We start from the raw sequence: 21,063 nt of genomic DNA, 5'->3' as shown, positions 1-21,063 counted from the left end.
TGAATTTCAAACAAAGAGGTGAATAATATGTGACATAAATGTCATTTAATAGCGAATATAAAACAAAGACTGAGGTGAATTATGTTATTTTCCAAATTCTTGCAATCGTAGCTGTGGGTTCATAGCTGTGATGTTCGTAGACGGGATTCCTGCCTCTTACAGTCTGATTTTGACTTTTACGATTTTTAAAAGGGGTTTAAAGTCGTAAAACACCACAGCTGTGGTCCTACAGCTATTGCACTCGTTGCAGCAATATTCGGTTAGTTATCAATGGTCATTTTAAAACAGGCTCTAGGAAATTCAGGTGTGCCCAAAATGTCTTGAAGCAGTTGGTCGACACGACTTTAGATTTAGTGCGACAACATCGCTGTCCATAGAGTACCTGTGTGCTACCTCCGCGGCCCACACAAAACCTTCACAAGAGCATTGACAAACATTGTACCCCACAAGAGACGTGTAAACCATACATCGGGAACAAAGCTCCAACAATACTTGTTGTTGTTTATGTGATAAACATACATGCTTTGTAGTGCATTGTGTTCAAAGTAAATAAATATGCAATAATACCTACATTTGAGTGATTGAGTGCCTTTATTGCTTTTGACTTGTAGTACTGATCCAGTATATTAAAATGATGCCAGAGAGAGAGAGAGAGAGAGAGAGAGAGAGAGAGAGAGAGAGAGAGATGGTTGTTGTTGTTGTTGTTGTTGTAAACTGTGATTCTTTAGTTAAAACGCCCCAGGTTTGAAATGAGAGTTTTAGACAGACAGGTAGACTGCTGTATTTTTTTAATACTGGGGGCGCTGTACTCTTGATATGAACCAACTTCTGTTTTGGGAAGTTGACCTGTCTAATACAACTTTGTCGAAGCGGAAGCTTTTGTCCATCACAGAGTTTCTATGACATTGTTTATGCCGAAGTCGGAGGATTAAAAATGTAAAATATTCTTTATGATCATATACACAGATACACTTCCTTGTCACTTCTGTGCAGCTTGGTAGCCTTTTTTGTTAGACCTTGTCCCAATTCTGCACCACCTTCTCTCTCTCTCTCTCTCTCTCTCTCTCTCTCTCTCTCTCTCTCTCTCTCTCTCTCTCTGAGGTCAAGCGACTGCGGTTGTACCGCAAGCTAATGTTTCCTTGTACAAAACCATAATGTATAAAATTATTTTTCCTTCCAAATATATCACTGGTTTAAAAACGGTATCAAAATGTTTAATCACTCCAAACCTCCAAGAATTTAACACACCCAGTATAATTAGTATGTTCGAATTGAACCGTAACGTCCAAAGTTGGGGATTTCCATTGAAAATGTTTAACGAAAACTTTGTGAATCATGCGTATAGGATTAGAAATAAACTAAACACGTTATCAGTAATGAAGCAAAATTCCTTATCTATTATATTTCTGATTTTTAATATTTTATCAAGCTAATTTACTAGCATCTAGAAAAGCAAATCTTTCAGCCCGATTCTTAGATATCTAAACTGGCTTGCTGGATGGCACAATGAGTTTGCAGTCACTACGACTCTCTATTATCGGGAACCATGGGAAAATTTGTTGATCAAACAACACAGGTGAACATGATAATTAACAGATAAGGATACATTTCAGACTATGAGTATTTGTGCAAAGAAGCTGTGCAGAAATGTATGATATATGGTAAATCGTTAATGTTAGGGCAAAGGCTATCAAATCGATCATTAACCTGCCACCCTTTGGTCAACAGAGGTCATATATATTGGCATCGCAATGTGAGGCGATCGCGTATCGAACCCACATGTATGCATGATATGATTTTCGTTGGTGCATGTAAACATCATCGAATTTATATAAGACTTATAATATAAGGTTAAAGTAGAAACCAGACGGACGGACGGACAGCGATGTCCTGCTTGCAATGAGAAATACACAGTTTTGTCTTTATCGACTCTATCAGATGTGTACCTAATCGTCTTTATGAGAGAGAGAGAGAGAGAGAGAGAGAGAGAGAGAGAGAGAGAGAGAGAGAGAGAGAGAGAGAGTTCAAAGTGGTCGTATAATCCTTCGAATATTAAGCTTACTCCAAATTAAAAATATGTGTTCAATGCCAAGAATATGATATGTGCGTGTTTAACCTCCCGATTCGGCGATATTTACTTCCCTCATTTAATTCTTTACGTCAATGTTTTCCTCGATGAAGACGATAGGATGATCGATAGCAATCTTTCAGACAGTAATGAATTAAAGAAGAAAGAAAGTGGAAAAAAATAACAAAACAATATTATAGCGGGAACAAAACACTCAGTACAGCATGCAGAATGTACGTTTGGAGATTCAAATGGGAAATACAATTCTTCTAAGAGAAGCACATTTCACAGTCACAAGTCAAACCATTAATCAGGAATGAGGTTCTATTTGTATTGCTAAATTAACGTTAAGTTTCTCTGAAATAATTATACGATGTTGTTTTCCTAAAGTTATGACAGAAAACAGAAAAGCATGAATGATTTCTTTAATAAACATTTTCACAAAAAGGGTAACTCTGTGACGTATTCGGAAAATTTCATATGAAGATTTAAAGTCACTCAATTGATGATTTGTGTCGATTGCAATATGCATATCAGGGAAGGAAGCAAGTGGCGATCTGAATAATGCTTCAAAAATATAATTCAATAAATGCTGCTAAAACTTGAGAAAGAGGAAGCTAATCTTTAAATATCCACAATAAGAGGACATCCTGTTTTGTAAAACGGCCCGGGGGTAGCTTTTGACGATGTTGAGTGTTGGGAGAAATACCAATCACAAATAGAAATACGACAGATTAGTAACATTTTGAGGGAGGAAATGATCTTTCTTGTGTGTTATGCTACAGTCAAGGAAAAGAGTCGTGTAGTTCCTGTTAACCCGATACGCCCTAATTTTTACCCATTGACGCTAATTTTCTAGCGACATACGTAAACGCGGAATGAAAATATTAAATAAGAAAAATTTGTGAAATCAGTCGCAAAATACAAATCATCGTAAACTTCTGTAATGTCAGGCAACATGGCAGAAAGCGATGTCCATTAAAAGTAAAGTCAATTTCATTCAGCTAATGCAATCATAGAGACGAAAACGGCAGTTTTCCGGCGGTATCGATAATATGCAGACTTTAATTCGAACAAATTTTGAGATTAAGGTCATTCCGGTTTTTCATAGTGTAGATTTACAACCCCGAAGTTAGATTGTGTTCAATGTGCTGGCAATGTGACTGGAAGTGCTGCAGACCGCTATTGCTTATTGTTGAGACTATTGTGAAAACTTCAAGAATAACACGATTGGAACTAATTTGGGATAAATTGGATGGTGAAGTAATGTCTGTTTAATCTGCAAATGTAAGCTCATCTGCTTTTCTTTTTAAGTTATAGACTAGCTTTTATGAGTAATTTGTAATATTGAAACATTCAGCTATAGGGCACCTGACACTTTTGAGAAATTTGAAAAATATGGAGATCCAATTATCCCACATTAGTTCCAATCGTGTTGAATTGTTATAGCTTAATTGAAGACGTTGTGAAGGAAATTACCAAGAAAACCATAAACGAATCTCATGTTCTTTGACGATCTAATGCCATTATGCAATAGTAACTTTATAAGGACAATCCTTCTTTTAGTTCCGTCAGCACAAACTCTAATAATATAGTCGTTGTTTTTTGTGTAACAGCACAAATAATCCAAAAACTTTGAAAGGACGAATTTTCAAATTCCAATTCCAGTAACAGTATTCATGCTCATATGGCTGCACAGGCTCTGTTGATAATTGTAAGCAGAAATACTAACTTTGGGGTTGAATTATTTCAACACCCTTTACAAGTTTTCTTCGATGTTAACAGTAATCTTACCAAATACAATCATTTACAAGAGTCTCCCTGCCTCTGCTCATCCCTCAGTATAAACATTGTCCTGCTAATAGGGCTTCATCCTTTCACAAAACATTGCTTCATCATTCTGATGACTTTGAAATACTGCATGCCCAGTGAAGATTTCTGCCGAATTCATGGTTGTCAAAAGGCCGCAGTTTCACATATTCGATCGACGCAGCCATACTATTTTTGATTATTGTAATTCAGTATTTGAGCTAAACTGGGGCAGGTCTATGAAAATACTATAAAGAGGCACACAGAGTATTCAAAAATCTTCTAAAAAAACGGATACACAAGAAGCGGTTTGTGTTCGGCCGAATAATTCTTTCTTTCTTATTTAAATATATATGATCAAACTGGCATGAGTGAATCATGGTATATCAACTAAAACGTGGGATGTGGTCAGTGATAAACAGTTTAATTTCCTGTAGAAGAATTGTGGTGGGCCAGTTAAGTTTTTATGGCCTTCATATCGGTATATTCACTTGTTTTCCGTTGTGATCTGACAACGATATCCGATCTATCACAAAGGAACTATTCACCGCTTGTGTACAAAATAAAAAATCCGGACCTATCAACCCTATATATTTTTGGAAAAGCGTTATTTTTATTGACGTACGGATGAACGAAACCTCAACCATTGCCTTTCTGAGATCTCCTAACCAGCCGTAAAAAGAAATTTGCCATTTTTTCATCCAGTAATGTATGAGAGGTTCTCGCGAAATAGGCAAAGGTCTCGTGATCTGGTACTTAATCAAACATTCGATCGCTCAGGTATGATTGACCCTATACAAAAATACCTTTGTCATGTGATATGAACTGCCATAGGTCAACGATCAGAGAATCATATACCGTCTGAGTGAGTGCGGGGCTTTTACAATTACTTGTCGTGGGTCTTCCTCCAAGTTTCACCCCCTCGGAGAGTCACTTGGTTTTTCAGTGTCAATGTGCATTCCAGCACGTACAATGTCATCATCAATGATTCAACCAACGGTCATGGGCAAAACCCTGTACGCGCTCAATAAATATAAAGTGGACGAACTCAGTGGCGTTGTTCACCCTGTTCACCGAATAACGCTGCAGTTGGATAACAGAGGGCTTATGTCAGAGTGCCAGTTGTAACGCCGATTCAAGTACTCAAAGTCAGCTGTAATTGCAAGCCGTTCCGTTAGATTCTGGTCAATTTATTTCGGGTGAGTAGAAATTAAGACTTTTAAAATGGTACATATACTTTCGAATAAACCTTGGAATTGGAACACCACCAGAAATTCCAAAATGTTACCGATGTTGGTCATATTACGATAAAATTCGACGAAGTAGCAGAAAGGTTACAGTGCACGACAAAGTCCAACCTGACACCGGTACAGTCACATTCCCCACATAACTGTCAATATAACTTACTTAGTAACCAGGCCAGGCGCCGTCCGTTGTTCCCTGTAAGTTCTACACAGAAGCTTTAATCACAGTTCCCGAGGGTTCGCACAACAGTATTCAGTGACATAACTCACTATGGCGACTTCAAATTGTGTTCGGTCGGATGTTTTTCGACAGAAACACAGTCTGTGGTAATCAGTTTTGTGAATATTGTGCTATGTTAGTCTAATTACTCGTTTATCCCTTTTAATGAGAAGCAAAAATATAACAGTAGCTGTTTTATGGACGTCGATCCTTTTGTGTGTAAACACTTCATTCGTTGTAATAAATTATATAGTTTACAAGGCTTAACTTCTGTCAAATTTGCAGAAGTGTTGTTAAGGGGAACAAAACTGTTCTGACTACCGATCGCACCGGTTTGCATTGTTTCATTGATAAATGGCCTTTTCACGAACATTCGTCACACTATGGTCCCACTGCAAGCGTGACCACATACACTGAACAAAAATAATTAGTATAAGTCATATTAAGAAGTATATACGTTGTGATTTGATTCGAACACAATATAATGACAATTGTAGCGCGTAGACGGTCAAAGTTGATAAGAAATGCACGCACGCTTAAGTGATCAAATATATTTTGATGACACCATGGTAATGACACTGAAGTGTTAGCCATCAGGTCACGTTACCGAACTCAGATGATTTTTTCCTTGAACTGATGATATGTACATTGCAAGGTAAGTTTCGGTTTCGCACTGGGAAGTTTTTTGAGGACTGTTGTTAGGGAAAAGTGGAAATAGTAGATTGACCCTGGTTAGACAAGCAATCGATGTTGTGGAGACAGTGGTACAAAAGACTCGCAAGCTTAGTGTTACATTTTTAGGATTGTATGAAATCAGACAGATCAAAGGTTGGCAAATTGTGCGGTACAAAGAACAAAGGGTAAAGAGACCAACATTGATAGATCCAGCTGAAACAGTTCCGCGCACGCTCCATTCAGTTAGTTAGTTACGTGGTGAAAAAAAATCAGTCACGAGTGACACTAGTTTTTGACCCATCCTTGGATTTTGCGCCAGCCAACCACTTACCTATGCTCATGGCGTACAGACTGGTTAAAATGACATCCTCACTTCCAATACACTGGACAAAAGTTACGAGAAACAAGTCGCATAGTTAACCTTTTTAATTAATTTGAATAAAAAGGAATAATAAAATTGTAACACAGAAACAATTGTGCTGTGTTTTGTACCATGTTAATTTTGCAGGAATCAGACACAGAGGGAATGGTACCCGCCTCAACCATGCCTACAATAAGTTGTCATCAGACCTACATCTATTTGTCAGTTAAAGCTGATAAGAAATGCACGCACAATTATTAGTGAGTGATTGCAAACAATTTAATGACACCACGGTAATGACATTGAAGTGTGGGGGATCAGGTCAAGGACTACACAGGGCCCAGGCTTTCCCCGAACTCTTGACGCGTAAACTGTGAGTTTCGGTTTCACACTGAGATTGTTTTGATCGACTGTTGACGCAGAAAATATAGAATAATATATGACACTAAATTTTCTACTCAGTTAACTATTGTTTGGACAGAGGAAAACTGTCTCTCCAACCCGGTGTTAGTTTCAGGTATGTAGGACATGTGACAGATCAAAGAATAGTTACGGTGTAAGGAACGTAAGGTAAAATGCCAACATTGACAAGCGACAGATGTGATCTGGCAGAAACATTTCAGCATTCGCTCTGCGGGCCGTTTAGTGAGCCTCGTGGAGCAGAAATTCCATCACGAGTGTTACTCTTGTGTTCGTGACTCGCCCTTGGATTTTCTACTTGTCAATCGCTCATTGGTATGGTAACGGAATCTGAAATAAAATGAAGTAGTTAAAGATATTTAGAATGACACGCATTCGTTGTGTATCGTCCCGCAAACAGAAAGAAATGCATTAAATAACAGTTTAATACCGGACCAGTGTTCATAATAGTTTGTAGAGCGTTTCTCGTATTAAATCATGATGAAACTACACAAGAGCTTCTATAAGCAATCGTGCAGTGTCCAACGTCTGTGAATAGCAGCTGTGTCGTATTTTAAGTATATATCGAAAGACACCACAATTTGTGATATAGTGTATCAAAACAAATTTAATTGTACACAAACGATAACGGCACCATTTGCTATCCGGTGCTGTTGACGCCGTAAGTAAACAAGTTATTCATTTTATTGACCTGGTGATATCCACAGTGAATAATAATCTATTCAGGCATTATTTTACAATTGATCAACTTTTCCAATTAATTATCATGATGAAAAGCGACCATTGATGATATAGATCATACAGAAGAGGGAGTTGATTCAGTTCTTAGTCGATGATGATGATGATGATGATGATGATGATGATGATGATGATGATGATGATGATGATGATGATGATGGTGATGATGATGATGGTGATGATGATGATGATAATGATGGTGGTGGTGATGGTGGTGGTTGTGGTAAGGGACCGTTCAGTTTTTACGGCCGGGGGGGGGGGGCGGCAAAATCCAGGGGGGGGGGTGTCATCGTAATTTTGGAATCCGCAAAGGGGGGGGGGTCATCGCTTTTTCACTGGTAGGAAAGGGGGGTCACCACATTTTCAAAAACATAATACCAACAATAAAGTTCACTTTATGCCATGGCCATGATCGACCCTCTTTACCGGCGGGCCGCCTTCTGCGGCCCACTACAATAAAAATAAATTATGTATTCCCCATGACCCTCTTAACGGGGAGACGCCTTTGGCGGCCCACTCCAATTAGGTTTACTTCATGTAATGGCCATGATCGACCCTCTTTACCGGCGGGCCGCCTTCGACGGCCCACTACAATAAATATACATTTATGTATTACCCATGACCTCTTAACGGGCAGACGCCTTTGGCGGCCCACTCCAATTAGGTTTACTTCATGCAATGGCCATGATCGACCCTCTTTACCGGCGGGCCGCCTTCGACGGCCCACTACAATAATATACATTTATGTATTACCCATGACCCTCTTAACGGGCAGACGCCTTTGCGGCCCACTCCAATTAGGTTTACTTCATGTAATGGCCATGATTGACCCTCTTTACCGGCGGGCCGCTTGCGGCGGCCCACTACAATAAATTGACTTTATGTAATACCCCACGGCAATCTTACCGTAAAATTCCCAATTGAAGCCGCGGCTTGTATTAGAAACATTTTTTAGGGACCCCTGGGATCACGCACTGAATAATGGTAATGGCCGTAAAAACTGAACGCTCCCTAACGACGCACGACGATGAAGACGGAACATTCATGATCAGAGTAAAGTATAGACACATACTGTGTAAATTTGACATATTAAACATCACCATGACGACAAGTATCAGTGTTATCAATCCAGACACAAACAGCAACTGTGTCGAATTTGAGTTCTCATTTTTTTCATCGGCAGCTGAAAGTCAATGAAAACATGCATATATACACAGATATCTTTATAAAAAGAGGTAAAAATATGCACCATTGTTAATTTTCTGTCTCAGAAACATTTTAAGACCAATAATAAATCTACGGATGAATCGAGTCTCTATCATACTGGAGTTGTCTTTGCATCTGATTACGAAAAAAGAAAATCCAAAACGACGACATTAGCAAGCATGGACGGTCTTTTTCGCAAACAATTATCATGTGGGCATTGACCTTGCACTTTTCTGTAAAGGTTATTTATATGGTCATAAACTTGTACATAATTTAGCACTATATACCGAGGAAAATTTCACCTATGTTTGAAATCAAATGAGCATTTGAGTGTTCAAGATTGTCTAAGGTAATGATCCATTAATTATAGAACGATACAACGTATGCAAAACAAACAACGATATCTCTTTTTGTCAACTTGACAATCTTTCAAAGCTTTTGCTGCATGCTGACACGAGCATAATACATCACTAATTACTAAGTTTATCATAAGATACAGGAATACAGGTTAAACGTTTAAGAATAGATGGTCAATGAGAAAGTTATTTTCTATAGCTCAACCTTTCTGGAATGTCTTGACAACAAAGGCTGGGTAGTTGACCATCTTCTCAAGTGCAGTAGATTTTAGAATGTTTAACGCGAACCCAAAGAGTTCAAAATTTTAAGCAACGGTTGCTCTGGGAAATATGCGATCAAACAAAACATACCATTGTTAAATTTTGCATGATGTATACATACGTTAACCGTGGAACCACAAAACATTTGTTGGCGATGATTATAAAGCGTACAGAACAGAAAGGGAAGGAAAAACTTACAATGCACTGTGAGGTCGACGATACCCTTGACTCGCTTCGGTTCATGAAGACTTTTGATACTAGTCAAAATCACTCGGCAACGATAGGCATCGCCATCAAGAAATGTCACGTTTTTGATCGTTAGTGTGGGGATGTCAGTGATGATGTACTTGTTTCTCTCTCGATATTTTTCTGACCCGTGTAAGAATTTTTTTGCGATAAATGCTCCATTCTTTTCTGTCCATCTAACCCATTCCAACGTGACGTCTGACCGAATGGATTCAATTGGACATGATATATTCACATCTTGGCCAACATAGGCATACTCTATCCTCGCCTGTGCCTCCGTAAAGAAGCCATTCACGAGTAACACTGAAAATAATGTACATTATTCATTGATGTTAAATATTCAATAGTTTCTGGCAGTCGTTAGGAGTATTGCTATTCACTTTGATACTTTAAGAAACCAAACAAATTCGCTCCGAATATCTAGCTATCTGTGCCATAAAGCCAGAGCATTGAAGGGGTTCGACGCACTGCTGAAGCTTACATTTCCATTTTAGGAGAACTTCAAGAGAGTTATTAAAACTACAGCCGAATCCACCACAATACAAAAGATATTATACCTGGGAGAGTTATTCAAAGGACCTTAAAACGTTATTAGTACGTGTACTTTTGCATAGACTTCCGAATATTTGGGAATTGGTCAATTTGAAACAAAGGTACAACATTTCCGATAAGGACCGCCTGCATTTCTGAAGAGTTACAACAAACCTTGGAAAATGTCGACAGAGATCAGCAAATGTTTGTAATCTATATTAGGTTCTCATGACATATGTTGTAACTATATACTTTTGCGTCCCAAGTTTTAAAAAAGAAAAATTTTCATCGTACTTTATTTTTTAGTGTAACACGTGGACACTGATACGAAAATCCTTCAGTTTTTAGAAAAGAACTAGTTAAGATGTATGAAAAAACTGCCAGTATATATAGCTTTTGTCGGATTTATGCTGGAAGTGAAACAATCATGAAATAACAATTGCGCAGGGATTTCTTAAATGTCCAAGATAGCCATTGGATAAAATCCTAATCAGAGTGTAAACATGTGGAATACGTGAATAATAGCAAAATAATTAATTGTTCTGTACGCAGATTTTGCGTATTTGTGGAGACACAATTTACCACCTCCTCCCCCGTGAAACTAACCATGGAAAATATTTCGTGGAGAAGGAGTAGCTCTGGAATAGGTATGATTGCACACGACATCATGCCAAACGCAAAACCGACATATCTGGGTTCTTCGGTTCGCCGACCTGGACTGGAGACTGTTATCGTCTCTGGTCTCGGTTGCGGTTGTGACACTCGCGTTTCGTTTTATCTTTAAACTACCGTTCTGTGATAACTTTTTGACTCTTTTTTGTTTAAACATGAAATGATATAAATTTTGAGGAACACAAAAATTCATCAGACAAAAACCGTCTTGACGTCATTAATTCTCTGTTGGGTGCGTTTACCTGTAAATGTGTTTCAGGAACAAAACAATTACAATATTATAGAATAATTTTATCTTGGCGAAAAATGGAATTCATCCTGAAATTAAATTATTCGTCAATCGGTACATGGCCCATAAAGAAGCCATCCTTAAGGCTGGGTATCTGAGCAATTGCTTCGAAAATTCATAAATTTTGAGTACCTCACCCCCATCCGATTTTGGTGTTAGTTTAGTGTATGATAATTCTCACAAACGAGTATATCCATGTCCTGTCATGACCTGTCTTCTAATCACTCAATTCACCTTATCATCGAATCTTTGTACCTGTCAGTTTTTGAAAGTACAAAGGACGATTGCATCATCTTCGGAGGGGTGTGATCGCGATAACAACAATGGCTGTTGTGTCTTTGTAGGTACGACTGTTAATGATTCATTTAACGTCTTTTACAAATATAAGCTCGTCAAAACCCAAGGCTCGTTTTCTTAATTCCGGCTACTGTGAATGAGAAATGAACATAGATTTGGCAACTATCAGTGCATCAAAAGGAATGAGCGCTCATTTGTGATCAGACGGCTACTAGTCGTCTGAGATTTGTTTTTAAGCGTGGTTCTGATCTTGATAATGCCTCTAACAATGACAAAGTCAACGAAAAGACATATTTTCAACAAAAAATCGTCGTATAGATTGACTAGTGTAAGTAGCTCGAAACCTGTAAACGTCTTACCTGTAAGGGTCAGAATTGTGACAAACCACCAGTCCATTTCTAAAACGTAGTCATCAATCGCGGCGCCCGACGTCAGAAAAGCTTCGAGAAAGTCTAGTACACTTTAACAATCGTGTAGATGTAATCATGTCTATGTCTCGACAACAATAGGTGATGTTAAGGTATCTATCAACTTTGCAATGTGTGACTGAAGGACGACCGTTGGGGACCACACAGGCAAACCCTATTGTTGCATCATCTAAGTATTCTGAGAAAAAGGTAAATCACCTCCCGGGAAGAACCATTCTATTTTGTAGGGGTTGAAGGGAACAAACTCTCCATACATGGAAGCAAATTGGGTTTTTGCCGTCCGTTTTCGTTTTATCCGTTTTCGACAGTAATTTCATTCTATTCGACGCATTTGACTACCTCTAATTTCGATCTCCTTGCATTGAAGCGCATGCTCACTTGATTTTTCCCATTAATTCATATTGGCTTTGTTTTTTTGCGACATATGCAATGAAATTTCAGTTTTTCTCACGCACTTGCTGCGTTACAAAATTCTGATTACCACTTAGATTTCTCCGAAATACTTACTTCCGTGCAAACGATTGTTCCATTTTACTTGTATGGGCATGTCAAGTTCCATATCTGCCATACCAATGCCATTTGATAGGCGTACAGAGAGACTGTCACGAGATTTAAGGTAAAAAGGGTGCGCCAATCTATCGTATCTTATATCGGTTGCGTTGATACGCTATTATCTCGTGTTTGCATTGACTGGATTTTTTCACAAATCGACTTTTCCAGGTTCTGTTGTGATGAAAATATTAATTTTCCACCTGACCATCAAATAAATATATTCTGATGTCCACAATTTAGCCACAGTGATTCTTCCGTGACAATTTGGTGAGTTTTTTCCAGATTGAATGTACACATTCCGATTGAAATATGAAATACTGCAGCGTATTTTGGACCTACTCACAAAAAGTTACATACACATTCAAATATACAACGGGGCTTTGTTATGTATGACTGCTTGATCGCAATCTGACTACCAAATGTAAATTGAAAGAATAATGATTTTGACTAAACTGCAGTAAGTATGCCCTCGTATGTATGTTCCATGCCGTGTGTCTTTTGTGCAAAAACACTTTCTTTGGTTGGTTGGTTGGTTGGTTGGTTGGTTGGTTGGTTGGTTAGTTAGTTGGTTGGTTGGGTGGGTAGGTTGGTAGTTAGGTAGGTATAGAATCCCTGACATTTCGCAGCCAAATAATATATGTATTTCGCATAGACATATCGACTTATAGGTTTATTGCTAAAATGTTATTTTCCTTTCTATCAAGTACGTCAAAACGACACGCTTTTACAAACTTACCTTATGCCGTTCTGTTTTCGTCGTACACAATGTGGCCATTCAATTATTTAATTCATTCCATTTTAACTTGATGAAAACGTATATTATTTGGTCCAGACAAGTAATTTAACATAAGTTATAGAATGTATTTCGCGCACTAGATATTGCTTATCGTGTTAGATTTGGCGGGGATTTGGCCGATTGGTGTTGTGGGCTAAATTCGTTTCTAGGTGATTTGGCGACATTGTGGCAAGATGTAAGCATACAACAATTGTCGAATATGTCAAACCGTGAAGACTTTGAAAAATTATATTACTACAGAGCCTTGTTGGTGGCGGCATCTGCATCCGTTTGGTCGTCATTTGCACTTGGTTTTACTTAAAATTATTTTCAAGTGTCGACCATATAAAACTTAATAGCGTGGAAAGGAAAGGAAGGAAGGAAGGAAAGTAGGTAGGTAGCTGGTTAGCTAGCTAGCTAGCTAGCTAGGCAGGCAGGCAGGCAGGCAGGCAGGCAGGCAGGTAGGTAGGTAGGTAGGTAGATAGATAGGTTGGTAGGTAGGTTGGTAAGTAGGTAGGTATTACCATTGATATCTATTGTTTCGTTGCATTAATGAATGACAATTCAGTTCATGAAATCATACCTTAGTAAGGTACAGAAATAGAGTTTACTATTGTACAGACATTTTAAGTCATGTCAAATATTGACCACATCTCGCCATAATCGTTATTTTATACTCGAGTTTATGCTTGATACGGAATACGACATCCCACACAGTTTGTCGGATCTTGACAACTAAAAGCAGGATTATTATGACGAAAGAAGGAGAAACAAACCAAAAAAAATACGTCTAGAACGAAACGTCTTTTAAAAAGAAGCAGAATATCTGTTTGACAATTGAATTAAATTATTCCAAATGAAGTGAAGTAAATTTCATCGCCACAAGTAAAGACACTGATTATATGTGATATCCTATAGGTATTTATAACATATTGTTCCTGACGGAAGTATTTCTACTGTGTCATTCTTTGTTAGATACGACAAACAATACATCAATATATACGCGCATATAGCATCAGATTTCGTTAAAGACAAAACATTATAATAAGAGGAACTATTTCTTTAATAAATGTTTTCACAGGAAAAGGAAGTCTAGACGTCTGTGGAAAATTTTATTTAAGAAATGAAGTCACTGTGATTTTTTAACCGGTACCTTATATCGATTTCAATACCATGCACATTCAGGGGAAGAAATTAGTGGCTTGCTGAATAATGCTACAAAACTTTACAATTTAAGATTGTTAACAAAACTTGTTAACAGGGAAGTGATCTGTAAATACCTATATCAAGAGGACATCCTGTCTTTGAGACACGGGGTAATTTTTGGAGATTCTGAACAGATATAGAAACAGACACATTTGTATATTTTGAAAGAGGACATTATGTTTTCAGTGGAATGTTGTGCGGAGCACAGGTGCTTGCCTCACACTTCGATCCCGGGCATTCCATCGACTATCCAAGCAACGCTGTTAGCAACTGTCATGCTAAGGATGAATGAAGTCATAACCCTTGCCTTGCTGAGATCGGAGATCTTTTACGTCTTCTGTCACAGCTTGTCGCAAAAAGAAATATATAATATGTTACTTTATGGAGTAATGTTTGACAGCTACTTGAGAATAAACACAAGGTCACGTTATCCGGTGCTGCATCGATTGTGACCATACGAAACAATACTTTGTCAAGTGATTTGATGAGGTCAGCGACATCGGAGCCAGTAGCCATCTGAGTATCACCGTTATTTTTTGTGGTTCTTCCTCTAAGTTCCCCCTTTACTCGGATAGCCCCTTGATTTTTCCGCTGTTGATAAACGTGCATTCCAGCACGTGCAATGTCATCATCAATGATTCCGCCAACGCCATGGGCAACTCCCTGCTCATCCTCACTACACATTCGACGAATTCAGTTGCGTTGTTTCCCAACTCTCGCTGCAATTTGATAAAGGTGTGTCTCGGCGCTAGTTTGTAGTGGTGACACATGGCACTGAGTCAAGATTGCAAGCTGTCTCGTTCTATGCAGGTCAATTCCGGTTAGTTGAATTATTAGATTTTAAACCCGTACTATGAGCGAAACAACTGGGAACCAGGTAGTTAATTAGTATCAAAATGGCACTTTGGTCACATTACGATTAAAATCAATGAAGTAAGGGAAATGCCGCAGTTCACAACATGGATGCACAGTCCAGTCTGACATAGGGAGTGATTTACCATGTAAATATCAATACATCTGATCCAGTGACCAGCAGATATTTGTGTTGTTAAGTTCTCGCAATAATTGACTAACAGATTACACCAGTAAGTTTCACTGTTGTCTATTTATCTCGTGTCGTGTTTCGTGTCGTGATGCTTTTTATCAGAAACAAATTATGTTGTAACTATTCATGGCAAAAGGCGTGCTATGTTCGTCTAACTACTTTTGAATTCCTATTTTAAATACGATGGAAAGAAATTTACAGTAGCAGTTTTATAAAGCTCGTCTCCTGGATGCATTTTGTAAATTATTTTTAATGGTACTTTACAAGGTTTAACCTCTGTCTAATCTACAAATGTGTTGTTTAGGGGAACAAAACTGTTCTAACTACCGTTTATATCAGCCAGCATTGTTTCGCGGTCACTTGACATACAGACTGGTTAATAAATGACCTTCGATCACGGATTTACCACAACCCGTCCTTCTACAAGCGTGACCTCACTGAACAAGAATAATTGGTAGTAAGCCATATTGAGAACTATAAGATTTCATTTGAATAAAATTAATAACATATAGCACTTAAAATCATCAATTGCACTGTGCGTACTTGGTTTAATGACTACAAACCATGTCAATTGAAGAATCCGAAAGCTAAGAAACAGTCTCTATAGTGAGTTTTCATCACGCCACATGGCTATATATTTGTAAGTCAAACGATTGGAACTAATTTGGGATAATTTGATTTTCATATTTTTCAAGTTTGTAAGTCAAAGTTGATAAGAAATGCGCGCACACATAAGTGATCAACAATCATTTTAATGACAACCATGGTAATGACACTGAAGTGTTGTGTTACACATAATGTCAAGGTACTGAACAAAGGCTTTGACTTTCCGCGAACTCGTGACGGGTATAGCCTTTTGAGTTTCGGTCTCGTAGACGTTTAACGAAGACTGTTGATAGAGAAAAGCTAGAATAGTACAATAACAGACGCCATCTACGCGTAAGCTTTACGAGAACAGAGGTACAAATACTCCCAAGATTAGTGTTACATGTTCTAGTATGTAGGAAATTTGAGAGGTCGAAGGTTGACAGTTTGTTTCGTACAAGGATTGTACGGCGAAATATCAGTATTGACTAGATGATATGGTAGAAACAGCACCACGAGCCATGTGCTCTGCTATTCACATATAGTACATAAATTCCATTACGTTTGTTACTATCCACTTCGTGACTCGCACTTTGATTTGGTTCCTGTCAATAGCACATCGATGATGGGTTCTGAAATAGAATAACGTTGTTGAAATTTAATGGACACATTTAAATACCACGTATTCGCGGATTCACGTCCCGCAAACAGAAATTACTTAAACAGAGAAATAGTTGCATATAAGGTCAGTGTTACATTAATTGGAAGAACAGGGACTGTTTATCGTAATATAAAATTGTGTAATATACATGACATGATAAAATGACAGAACATCGACCTCGAACATTCTTGCAACTTCCTACAACTGTGAATATTGGCAATGTTGTATGTCAAGTTCCAAAAAACTTGAAATATTAGATTTTTAAAACAACTTCATGTTGCCCAAGTACAATAATCTTAAACAGTGAAAACTGCATACGTACTATAGTCATTTGCTATCCCGTTGTTTACGCTGCCAGTGGACCTGTTATTCTTGGTATTGTCCTTGCGAAATATTAAAAAAGGAGAATGATGAATTTGTGCTTTTCAAATTGTTAAAATCATCATATCGAATACATGCCGTTTATGACATCGAAAATTCTTATCACGACACAGTTTATTATGGATTTGTTTTTATGATGATGATGATGGTGATGACGACGATGACGAAAATGAGCACGTTCATGATCAAGATAACATAAAAAGACGTACATTTTGAAATACACTACTAGTTTTCATAAAGATCACCACGACGACTATTAACAGTGTAATCGTTCCGACCACCGGCAATAGTGTTATGTTTGGCGAATCTGACTTTCTGCTCAGTTCATCGGCCACTGAAAGTCAGAGGAAAAATAAAAGTAGTAACACTGTTCAGCAATAAATCAATCAATAAAATGTCATGCATACATAGAATGGATTGATAGATCCATACCTCAATCCATCCATCCATCCATCCATGCTAAAATGGACTAAATATCATCTCTAATTTGCATCTAGTATAAATAAATTGTTTTGATGCAGAAATACTTATTGAGACAAGAAAAAAGAAACATTACTGATATTTTAGAGTTTAACATCGTGTGAAAGTATAGAAATACTACAGGAATATTACTAAATGTGTTTCTCGTTTTCAATTTCTTTATTTCTTCAACTTTTTTTTATTTTCTTGCGTTATGCTATCATCTCCAATGTAGCACCTTGACTTGAGAAATTCAAATGTTTATAATTTTACGATTACTTGTAGTAATATCCCAATTTAAAAAAAATGAATAAGGATACACGGAGTTACCTCCATACCGACACATATAATGCGGGCCGTCTATGCAAACTGACAAATTTTAAAATAGGATGGGTAGTAAAAGTACAGAACTGAGAAGGGCATTTTAACTCACCGTGAACTTTAAGGTCCACTATACCCTTCACTATGATCATTGCCGGTACTGGATATCGTAACTCGGCAGTGATAGATATTCTCATCAGAAAGAGTCAAGTTTTTGATCGTGAGTGAGGGAATGTGATTGATTATGTACTTGTCAGGCTCTCTGTATTTTTCTAATCTATGCAAGAATTTCAGTGCAATGAACGCTCCGCTATTCTCTGTCCATCTAACCCATTCCAACGTGACGTCTGACCGAACAGATTCAATCGGACACTGGATATTCACATCTTGGCCAACATAGGCATGTACTGTCGTTGTCTTTACCTCCGTAACAAAGCAATTTACGAGCTCGAGTGATACTGAAAAATAAGTATTTCATTTCTGTAAAGCAGCTAAAAGCTATCTACATATTTAATATAAAGTTTAAAGTTGTTAACCGAATGAATATTTACCTCATTAAGTTGAACTCTAACAAATTTGCTCAGATTATCAGTAATGTGGCATAAAACCTAAGCGAAGAAAAGGGTCGATATGCAGTTGACATTTCAATTTTAGGAGTTTTTAGGAGGCTTTATGACTCTATGGCCGAATACCACAACACCACTCTAGATATTGAGCCTGACAATGGTCTATTTAAGATAGTATTTACTCTAAATATCTCTCAAAACATGTACCGGTATTATGATTTGTATAGACCACTAGAAATTTAAAAATGTTGATCAAAGTGGAACAATGGTATGACATTTCAGATGCATAATAGACATACATTTCTCAAGAGGCTACGACCAAAAAAATCATCTATTGTTTGTAATTTTCCGGAGATTTTTTCCAAAGTTTCATTTACATCTAATCTTGTATCCTTAAGTTTCGAAACGAATAACAGTAACGCTGGTTTACAGCTATCGATACATCCAAAAGCACGAATAGTAAGTACGCATATTCAAAGCACGGTCGTCAAGATAAAACCATGCAACAATTATGACCTTAATTGTGTTGTCTTAACGGAAACAACTCTTGACTAGAATACACACAATACATTATCCTGATTGACTCGGTTCGCAGAGGAACTTTGAAAATGTTCTCGTCTTCAATTTTAACGACGGCTTTTATATATCCACACAACTCTTTTCAATTCTCCTTAAAACCATCGTATCGTAAAAACCAATAAATCTGAATTCAGGTAAAACACGCCTCCGGGATAGATATTAGGACGCTCAAATTTTTACAATGCTTCCTGATCAGCCAGTTGTGGGGGTTCATTTTAAATTTTCAGAGCCTTAGTTTTTCGAAGATCGGAAATTTTATTTCTCTTCATTTTGAATTTTCAAACGTCGGTATATATTAGGCACTTTGTATCTCTAATACCAAACTCGACACCTGACCCCTGATTTTTATTCTTTTTTTTCCAAGAGATTGATTGAAAATTTCATTGAAGAAAGTTTCTGAAAAAAATGAGTTGTACACTTTTGCTACACCTACTACCTTAATGTAAATGCATCATCCGAAAAATATCGCCTTGACGTCACTCATTCACTGTGGACTGGATTTACGTGCAAATATGTAAAGGAATGAATACCGTTACAAAGTACTATTCTAACTTGACAAACAATGGAACATCGCATTAGGTTTGAAAACAATACGTACCATGGTCCCTAGTGTCTGCGGTATGTCTCATAAAACAACAATGAATGTAATGACCCTTACTCCCCTAACCCATCCACTCATAGTGAATTCTGCGTATCTGTCACTAGTACAGAGGGCTATTGCGTCACCCTATAAAGTGGCGTGATCGACACAATAAAAAACAATGGCATTTGTGTCCCCCTGAAATGCTTGAGTAGCAATTTACCAAAACCCCTCTTCCTTTGAATAAAGGGACCCATTGCTATCTTTCATAATGTCGGCTGCTGTGAGTGATAAATGAATTTGATCTTATTAATTACGGCATATCGGAAAGTGTTATCATTTTTGTGTCATATGCATCCAGCAAGGGGAAAGTCAGCGAAGATAATTTTTTTCAACAAAGAATCAAAACCGACAAATTTGCACGTATATGTAGCATAAAAAAATTCTTACCTGTAATGATGAGGATTATGGTCCTCCAATCCATTTCTGTCAACAATATCATCATTTCTCACCTCCTTGAACTAGATAAGTTTCGAGAAAGAGCTATTTACTTATAACATCTTGCCGATGTGACCATGTCTGCATTAAATACTATACTGGATTGTGCAGGGATCTGCTAACTGTGTGAAGGTCGGACGTTTGGTACCAAATGGGCAAATCCCATTGTTGCATCATCCAAGTATACTATGCAAGAGGTAAATCACCGCCTGGAGGGAACCATTGTATTTTGCAGGGGTTGAAGGGAACAAATTATCGAGTCACAGAAGCAAACTGAAGTTTTGCAGTCTGTTTTCCCTTATCCCTTTTCGACTACAATTTCATTTGATTCGAGTATTCCACTATCCTTACTATTTATTCTGCGCACATGTAAATATAATTTCTTCCTTTATTCCATTGGCTTTATGTTTCCACAATATTCACAATATTTAATTTTCCTCAGGCACTTGTTGAACACAATAGGGAAGCTTTCAACCTGAATATCTCTATAGCGTTAACTCCTCTACATCGCGATATCTCTGCTACATCGCACTCACAGAATAGTTTTTTTTCACAGACTTGAACCAAGTCCGACTAGATCTGACTTTGAAGGATAGAGTCGCCTAGCAATGCTTCTCATGGACGACTCGACTATATCGTCGAAATGTAAGATTCTAACACATGAACAATTTAACTCCCATAAACACTTTTAAAAAACTTCTCGCGTCATCTCGTCATCCATAATTTTGTGAAGGGGCTGCTAAGCGACAAGTGCATCCACCCTCACATAAGCACGATTGGTCAATACAAATACTGAACTCTTCGCATTGATTTCAACAGAAGCTGCCGAAGTACAAAGGTGATTGTGTGCGGTCTTTCGATTTCTTCTTCCGCCTAATTTCTTTGTTGTTGGTTCTTAGAAAAACTTACATTTTGACTTCAGGAGAGGTGTATTGTTAGCATCAAGCGGTAGGTGGTGTACGCCATATAAACAGGATGTCATTCCGACAGTAAGCAGTTAAATATGCCCACTCTTTTTCCTGTTTGGCTAAAAT

The 21,063-nt window shown here is 37.8% G+C and overlaps 3 protein-coding genes across 4 annotated transcripts in view; 1 reads left to right on the top strand and 2 right to left on the bottom strand.

Moving 5' to 3' along the window:
• Positions 1–4,739: 4,739 nt before the first annotated feature.
• Positions 4,740–21,063, top strand: part of LOC139152682 (uncharacterized) — a 71,521-nt gene continuing 55,197 nt past the window's right edge. The window contains exon 1 of the mRNA XM_070725968.1: positions 4,740–5,076. The gene's annotated coding sequence lies outside the window, so the exon portion shown is untranslated. The remainder of the gene's footprint in view (positions 5,077–21,063) is intronic.
• Positions 6,428–11,952, bottom strand: LOC139152684 (uncharacterized). The gene is made up of 4 exons (XM_070725970.1): positions 11,753–11,952; positions 9,557–9,907; positions 8,608–8,718; positions 6,428–7,127 (listed from the first exon to the last, which is right to left on the bottom strand). The coding sequence occupies exons 1-4, from the start codon at positions 11,787–11,789 to the stop codon at positions 7,099–7,101; spliced, it is 528 nt and encodes a 175-aa protein (XP_070582071.1). The 5' UTR covers positions 11,790–11,952; the 3' UTR covers positions 6,428–7,098.
• Positions 16,132–20,192, bottom strand: LOC139152685 (uncharacterized). Of its 2 annotated transcripts, XR_011556682.1 has the most exons (5): positions 19,982–20,192; positions 17,919–18,264; positions 17,236–17,360; positions 16,968–17,028; positions 16,132–16,616 (listed from the first exon to the last, which is right to left on the bottom strand). XR_011556682.1 is itself a non-coding variant. In XM_070725971.1 (4 exons), the coding sequence occupies exons 1-4, from the start codon at positions 20,034–20,036 to the stop codon at positions 16,555–16,557; spliced, it is 303 nt and encodes a 100-aa protein (XP_070582072.1). In that variant the 5' UTR covers positions 20,037–20,190; the 3' UTR covers positions 16,132–16,554. The 2 variants fall into 2 exon arrangements, 1 of the variants encoding a protein (XP_070582072.1); XM_070725971.1 differs by lacking the exon at positions 17,919–18,264 and having other exon boundaries at positions 19,982–20,190.

The sequence above is a fragment of the Ptychodera flava genome, chromosome 16 (genome assembly GCF_041260155.1).
Source record: "Ptychodera flava strain L36383 chromosome 16, AS_Pfla_20210202, whole genome shotgun sequence".
In the NCBI taxonomy this organism is placed as follows: Eukaryota; Metazoa; Hemichordata; class Enteropneusta; family Ptychoderidae; genus Ptychodera; species Ptychodera flava.
The sequence above is the reverse complement of the archived record's forward strand: the minus strand, read 5'-3'. Positions and strand labels throughout refer to the sequence as shown.

What these genes read in the sequence shown, in the direction of transcription:
- LOC139152685 (XM_070725971.1), bottom strand. Translation starts at nt 20,036, where the DNA reads ATGATGATATTGTTGACAGAAATGGATTGGAGGACCATAATCCTCATC. An exon ending in CATAATCCTCATCATTACAG is followed by an intron (nt 17,361 to 19,981) that starts GTAAGAATTTTT and finishes TCTGACTTTCAG; the next exon opens with TGGCCGATGAACTGAGCAGA. An exon ending in CTAGTAGTGTATTTCAAAAT is followed by an intron (nt 17,029 to 17,235) that starts GTACGTCTTTTT and finishes ATATTTCGCAAG; the next exon opens with GACAATACCAAGAATAACAG.
- LOC139152684 (XM_070725970.1), bottom strand. Translation starts at nt 11,789, where the DNA reads ATGGACTGGTGGTTTGTCACAATTCTGACCCTTACAG. An exon ending in CACAATTCTGACCCTTACAG is followed by an intron (nt 9,908 to 11,752) that starts GTAAGACGTTTA and finishes CATTATTTTCAG; the next exon opens with TGTTACTCGTGAATGGCTTC. An exon ending in TAATATGTCAAATTTACACA is followed by an intron (nt 7,128 to 8,607) that starts GTATGTGTCTAT and finishes ATTTTATTTCAG; the next exon opens with ATTCCGTTACCATACCAATG.